Raw genomic sequence first — 7,796 nt, forward strand, 5'->3', positions numbered from 1 at the left:
TTAATTTAAAAAACAATCAATCATGTGATAATTATAATAGGTGGCATCAATATTGAAAGAACTAAAGTTAGACCGATCAAATCTTGTACATATATGAAGTTTGAATAGGTCGTAATTAGTAATATTTAAGGAAGAGGGACGGCTTTCTAGAGTGGTTAAAGAAATACTCGACTCCCTTTACATCATTCAACCGCATCAATCACATTTTTCTATGAGTCTATTTCAACTTCATTGAAAACCACTCCCACCTAGGTTAAACACATACATCCAGAACCCTACATCAAACAATGTAATAATTCACACACTACACATCTCTCTCTCTCTCTATATATATATATATATATGTATAGGACTGCATATTGGCAAGTTAACTAACAATGGCGGCAGCCTTCAGAGCTTGCAGCTACGCAGTATTCTTGACTGCTTTCTTTGCAACTTCTTCCATGGCCTCTGATCACTACTCCTATGATTATCAGCCGATCAAAGGCGTCTATTACCCTTCATGGGCTCAAGATTTCGGCCCTTCTTCCATCAACACGAAGCTCTTTACCCACGTCTACTACGCCTTCCTCTCTCCAAACAATGTCACCTTCAAGTTCCACGTAGACGACCAAGCACAGGCTCTCCAGCTCCTCAACTTCACGTCGACTCTTCGTGCTAAGAAGCCTCCCGTCAAGACCCTCTTCTCCGTCGGCGGGGCGGCCGAGGGGGCGGCGTTCTTTTCACGGATGGCGGCGGACCCGTCGTCGCGTGCAGCTTTCGTTCATTCGAGTGTAGAAGTGGCGAGGAAGTTCGGGTTTGATGGGGTAGATTTGGACTGGGAGTTTCCTCAAGACTCTACGGACATGCAGAACTTGGCATATTTGCTGGATGAGTGGCGGGTCGTGGTGGAGAAGGAGGCCGGAGCCACTGGTCGGCCGCCACTCCTCCTCACCGCCGCCGTGTACTACTCCGCCGACACTTTCCTTTCCGGCCCCGCCCGGGCTTATCCCTCGGTTTCAATCAGCAAGAACAGAACTTGGATCAATGTAATGAACTACGACTACCACGGCAAGTGGGACCCGACGGCCACAGGAGCTCAAGCGGCACTATTTGACCCGAAAAGTAACGTGAGCACGAGTTATGGGCTCGGGTCGTGGATCCGGGTTGGGGTGCCAAGAAGCAAGTTGATTATGGGGTTACCTTTGTATGGGAGGACGTGGCAACTGAAGGACCCTAGATTCCACGGAGTTGGTGCACCAGCAGTCGATGTGGGGCCGGGTCCGGATGGAGTGTTGACATATGCTGAGGTGGTGAAGTTCAATAGGGATCACAAGGCCAAGGTGGTGTATGACTTGGACACAGTGTCGGTGTACTCTGTAGCAGGGACTTCTTGGGTTGGGTACGATGATACTACGACAGTAACTGTGAAAATCGGGTACGCCCGTGGGCTTAAGCTTCGTGGGTACTTCTTCTGGGCTGTTACCGGTGATTATAAGTGGAGAATTTCAAAAAGAGGTATATAGTTTTTTTTTTTTTTCTTTTTTCTTTTCAAGTATGCATAACCATCTAAGTTTGAACTCGCCTCAATTGGTTATCTCCTAAAAAATACATTAGGAAAAATAGCATCTTTTATTACATAATTTAGGATTACTATACTTTTTGTCGTGTTAGTTATGGGATTATTATTTACAGTTAAGTTACAAAATAATCTCACTTTATTTTGATTAAATTCAAGCACTCAAAAAGTCGAAAAGTTAACAGTCACGTGCTTAATACATGCATTTTTCATCATAATATTAATAACAAAGTCTGATGAAAAACTAAAAAAATGAGAATTTTTGTAATTATAGACTGGAAAGTAACATTTTTAATCCCATAATTAGTTGGGGCCTTACTTCTGAAAATTAGCATTTTTTATCGCATACACTTAACAACTGCATGGTCTTTTTCATTGAATATCTACGAAAATATCATGGGACTAAAAGTGTTATTTTTTAAAAATTATGGAGTCAAAAAATGAGAATCCGATTTATGTCATAGGATGAAAAATATTATTTTTTCATTTAAGAACAATTAATGGTAATCCCGTGGTTAATGGGACAAAAATTAACTAATACCCATTTGGCCTTAAGATATAAGACGAAAAATACAATTTCTCCAAAGGTTGAAATGTATCGCTTTAATTTACATGTTTGGAATTTTTGACGTAGGGTATTTGGATTATGTTGTGTTTTGCAGCTTCGCAGTTATGGTCTATTTGAGACGGCGGACTCTTCTTGGTGAGCCTTCAAGTACAATGGTGGTTTTGGATAATGTAATGGAATTCATTATTTTTGCAAGATTGTATGGTGATTGAAATGTTTAGAATAGTTGGGTTAATTTACATTTTCATCTAAATTTGTATTCCTTTTCATCCGTTAATTAGGTTCATTTCATTTTCTCAAAGGGATAAATGAGTAATTAAATATATGGCAATATTACACCATTTGTCATATATACGGAAAAATAAGAACCTCATGTGATATATGTATAAAAAATTCCCTATAAAAAATAAAATATCAACTACACTCTCTGTGATATGAAAAAAATTCAAAAAAATCCTAAAAGCCAGAGTTGTACTACACGCGTATTGACTACGAATATAAATCTGAAAATTCTATTTTTTTTTACAATTTTGCCCTTCTCTTGTTGCACCCAATTTAATATATTATATATTATATATAATTTAATAAATTCTAAAATAATAGATAAATATTTTATCGATAATAAAATATTATTTTTATAAGTAAATATATAATTGTATAATTAATATAATATTTTCTTTAGTTACATAATTAAATTAATTAATTTTTTTTCAAAAAAATAAGACAGCGACGACTACTGAAAGGAGGGCCTCCTCACCTGCTGTCGCCCAGCAGTGAGGGCAATCCCCTTCGCCTCCGTGCGACGGTGTTCCCCAAACAGGGGCGGCAGCAAGGGTAGGGGAAGGGGGGTGGCGATGGGGGGTGATTATATTTTTTTTAAATAATAATTTTATTTTTATAATTTATAATAATATATATTATAATTTTATCTGACATGCCATCCAACTCATTTTTTAAAGCCATGTATGACTAATAATCCCCAAAAGATATTCAATTGGCATGCTATGTTATTTTACATCAAAAATTAAAATTTCGGCCATATAAGGACTAAATTTTATTAATTTTAAAACTCAATGGTCATATAGAAATGAGCATAATTATTAGATTGAAATTAATATGAGGCATATTTAACAGACAAAAAAAAGTTCCTATTTAAAATTTAAAATTTATATATTATAAATATATTATAAGTATATTTTAATTAAATATACAATTACTCGTCATATATATGAAGACGCATTTTAGTCGTTACCCACAAAAAATTAGGCTCATATTATATATGATAGAAAATCAATATTTTTAGTTTTTTGTTTTACGAAATTTTTAAATGATATTAAAATTAAGAAAATTCCAATACATTTAGTCCTAGACTTATATGATTTTTAAAATGATTTCAAAATTAAAAAAATCATAAACGGGTAGTACCATGTCCAAGTTTTCATTAAAAAAAAAAATAGATTGCAAGAATACGTGCAATGTGTATGCCCGTTAACTTGGTTGCTCATATAATTAATGGAAACGCACATTGCACATGTCCTTATAGTCTATTTTTTGTTAGTAACTTGGACATGCGACTAAATGTGTCGAATATTTCTAATTTTATAAAATTATTTTAAATTTTTTATAAAATATAGAATTAAAAATATTGAATGTCCTATCCTATATGATTTAAAGTCCAGGATATCACAAACCAAGAATAATTTGAATATAACAACCATATTTGAAACTATGTAAGGAAATATAAAGATCCAAAAAGATTGAATTATAACAATAAATTATATCGAATTATAACAATAAATTATATAAAGTAAGAAATTATACAACAACAGAATAAATTTATGAAGTAGAAATTAAGGCAATTATGAGTTCAAGAAAAACTTACTTGGATATCCGAATTGGTTTACAAAGAATCTACAGGAACTTTGTTTGATGTACAAAGATACTAATCATCCAAGACATCATATTTTTGTAAGAAGTGAATGAAGAGGAAATAGATGAAGTACAATAGAAAGAACTTGAAAGAAGAGATGAAGAACAAGAGAGAGAACTTGAATGAAGCAAATGCTAGAAAGAGTGTGAGAATGGTTCTCCAGAATAAGTTGTATCCTTCTTCCCACAAATGCCTCCATTTATAGAAATGCTTGGCCTTCATCATATAGTTGAATTATTGCTGTTTGTGGCTGTCCATCAAACCTCCATAATGCTGCAAGTTGTCTGGAAAAGCTGATATGAATTTTCGGATTTTTTATTTTTTGATTTTTGATTTTTTTTTCACATCATAATTACATCATTTTCTAAATGGAATTTGTTACAACAATAAAATTTATTACAATAATAATAATTTTTACATTAAACTGAACTTCTACGGAATTGGACTAAAAATGCCGAAACAATCATCTTCATTTTCATCTCCAAGGTGAATTGGTGGTGGTGAATCTTCCTTGTCACTTTGAATTTCCTCAAGAATTCTCTGCATTTCTTCAGTTGTTGTTGCTTTTGCAATTCTTGCGGACAAATTGTTTTTTCTCAATAAAAAATATTCCTGTTCTGAATTGAATACTTTGCCAAGAATTGTTGATGTTTTGCACATTGTAGGATTTTGCTTGAACCACTCCAATATTGCTGTTTGTTCAAATATTTTGGTATTCATTTTGTCCCACCATTTTACACAACATTTTTTCCCTAAGGAAAATATGACTGTATCTTCATCAATTTGGATGGGCTTGAATTGGGGCTCAATTTTCAGAATCCAGGTCAGATTAAATTGGATATAGAATTTGAGTAAGTTGGGGAGATTCCTGGAAACATACTGGTTTTGAGATTTTCTTTGAAAAATTTGAATGCATCTTGGACTGGTTGAGGAAGAATATGTGGTTCTGGACTAAAATAGTACCACCATCTGACAAACCAGTTTGGAATTTTTTCGGGAGAAATTTTGGTGCCAAAAAAAAAAAAATAAAAGGACATGGTATTTTTTTCATTTTGTTTAAGAAGGAAATGTTGGAAGGCTTTGATATAGTCCCAATAGGATATCAAAGGATATTTTTTATTTGGTATGTTTTTGAGCTCATAGGGACTTTTTCCCCAATCGGTTAAAGAAAGGATGGAGTTTATGAAATTTTTTCGGTAGCCAATTTGTGAGGAGTTGGCTGGGGCTCCTTTGGGAGGCATATTTTGAATAAAGATGGATCTGGTAGAGACAAGAATGTCTTCATAGAATTGTTGGATTTTTTGAGGATTTTCATAAATCCTGTTGTGATCTTCATCAAGAATCATTGTTGCCACCAAAACAAGATTATCTTGAGTTTGGTCATTTATCCACTCATCCTCAATTACACAATCGAGGTGGAAATCTGTTTTCTCAAAATATGGGGAAATTGGCGAATTTAATTGGGAACTGGTAGGCCTAGTAGTAGAAGTACCTGCTATGTCTTTATAGGTTTGAGTAAGTTTGGAAGGTGCCAAAGAAATTGGTTTTCCCAACGGGGTAAATCTGTTGACAATTTGAATGGGAGTTTGTGATAATGATGTTGCTTTTTGAGTTGTTTGGGCAAGACTTTGTATTTTTGGTTGGAGAGATGGGGGTAAAACCCGTAATGATTTTGGATTTTGTGGGACTTGTGGCTTTGAAATTTGAAGATTTTGGGGTCTCAATTGGGTCTTCTCTGGTGTTAGAGAAGGGTATTCTAATTTGAGAATTTGGGTGTTGGTTTTTGCTAAAGGACTTACCTTTAGCTTTGAATCTTCTCCTGATTTCGACATCCCTGCAAAAATTCTCTTGTCAAGTAGTCAGGAATGTGATTATGAACTCCTTTAATATATTCAATATCAAAATCAAATACAGATAGTAAAGCTTGCCATCTTGCAAAAATTTGTTTTGAAACTAGATTTTTAACATCTTTTGTAAGTACATCTTTTGCAGCTCGACAATCAATTTTTAGAAGAACTTTTTTATTTAACAAATCATCTTGGAATTTAGAAATGCACAATACAATAGATAATATTTCTTTTTTTATTATAGGATAATTTTTCTGAGCTGTAGTTTTCCAAACTCCAGAATAATATCTTATTATTGTTTCTTTATTGTTAATAATTTGACTAAGAATACCTCCATATCCTAGTTCGGATGCATCTGTTTGTACAATTTTTGGTGCATTTGGATGACATATACTTAGACAAGGAATTTCTTTAATTTCTATTTTTAATTTTTTCACTAAATCTGTGTGGATTTGGGTCCAAGGAGGTGGTGGGGTTTTTAATCTCTCATATAATGGTTTACCTATTTGTCAAAGATTTGGATTAAAGCCTGAAACATAATTTAGACTTCTTAAAAATCTTTGTAATTGAGTTTTGTCTAAGATTTGATCTGAAAAATTTTCTCCAAAAGTTAGAGATCTTTGAATTGGGACAATGATTCCCTGATGGATTTGGTGTCCTAAAAATCTGATATTAGTTTGGAAGAGTTTTATTTTAGGGGCTGATACAATTAAGCCATTGTCTTTAATAAGTTTAAGAAATATTTGTAAATGTTTCCAGTGTTTTTCTATATTTTCACTGAAGACTAAAACATCATCAATATAAACAATGGTAAATGAAGTATATGGAGTGAAAATATCATTCATAATTTTTTGGAATTCTGAAGAAGCATTTTTTTACCCAAATGGCATAACATTCCACTCAAATTGACCAAAAGGGAGAGTGAAGGCTATTTTATATCTATCTTTTTCATCAATTTGAATTTGCCAGAATCTAGATTTCATATCAAATTTAGAAATATTTTTGCATTATATAGTCTTTTAAGAAGATCTATTTTATTAGGTATAGGATACCTAATCCCTCTTAATGCTTTATTCAAGGATTTATAATTTATAACCAGTCTAGGTGTCCCTCTTTCCAATTTTGCATTTTTCTGAACATAAAAAGCTGGACAAGACCAAGGAGATTTTGAGGGGCGAATCAATTTTTTATTAAGAAGATCTTGAATTTCTTTTTTGCAATATTCTAATAATTCTTGGTTCATTTGTATTGGCCTAGCTTTAGTAGGGATTTGTCTTTCATCAAAATCTGTTTCATAAGGGAGAGTAATAACATGTTTTTTTCTTTCCCAAAATGCATTTGGTAGTTCTGAACAGATTTATTTTTGGATTTGATTTTGAAATTCAAGAATTTTCTTTTGAATGAATGGTGCAGAAATTTGTTCTTCGATTTTTTTATGAGAAATTTCACCTTTTAGGAAGAGAATTTGTTTTTCTTTATTACTGATTTCTTGAAATATAAAAGTATCTTGTACTACTTTAATATCTCTTTGGATTGGAATTGAAATAGATATTCCCATGGTTTTAGTTCTAATCCCTTCAGAACTTACATTAATTGGATAGAGCATTTGGAGAAAAGGATTTCCTAAAATTATTGGAGTATTAAGATCTTTTACTAACACAAAACTAGTTTTGAAACAACTTCCATCATTGCACACATGGGCTTTGGAAAGCTTGAAGTTGATTTTAAGACTAGCTGAATTAGCAGCTGAGAGTTTTTCTTTAGTTTTTTCAAAATATTTAGTGGGGATTAATCCTTCTTGAATACAATTCATGTCTGCTCCTGAATCCATTAAAGCTATAGCATTTAATTTAAAATCTTCAATAACTAAATTAATTTTTACATACCATTTCT

At 33.0% G+C, this 7,796-nt stretch overlaps 1 protein-coding gene across 1 annotated transcript; it reads left to right on the top strand.

Annotated features, from left to right (window-relative positions):
* LOC105162303 (acidic mammalian chitinase-like) lies at positions 209-2,449 on the top strand. Its single transcript, XM_011080310.2, has 2 exons — positions 209-1,497; positions 2,221-2,449. Exons 1-2 carry the CDS (start codon positions 378-380, stop codon positions 2,241-2,243), a joined length of 1,143 nt encoding a protein of 380 aa, XP_011078612.1. The 5' UTR covers positions 209-377; the 3' UTR covers positions 2,244-2,449.

This window comes from Sesamum indicum, linkage group LG5 (assembly GCF_000512975.1).
Source record: "Sesamum indicum cultivar Zhongzhi No. 13 linkage group LG5, S_indicum_v1.0, whole genome shotgun sequence".
Taxonomy (NCBI): domain Eukaryota; kingdom Viridiplantae; phylum Streptophyta; class Magnoliopsida; order Lamiales; family Pedaliaceae; genus Sesamum; species Sesamum indicum.

Coding starts and splice junctions, on each gene's coding strand:
- LOC105162303 (XM_011080310.2), top strand. CDS start 378: ATGGCGGCAGCCTTCAGAGCTTGCAGCTACGCAGTATTCTTGACTGCT. Junction 1,498..2,220: donor GTGGAGAATTTCAAAAAGAG/GTATATAGTTTT, acceptor TGTGTTTTGCAG/CTTCGCAGTTATGGTCTATT.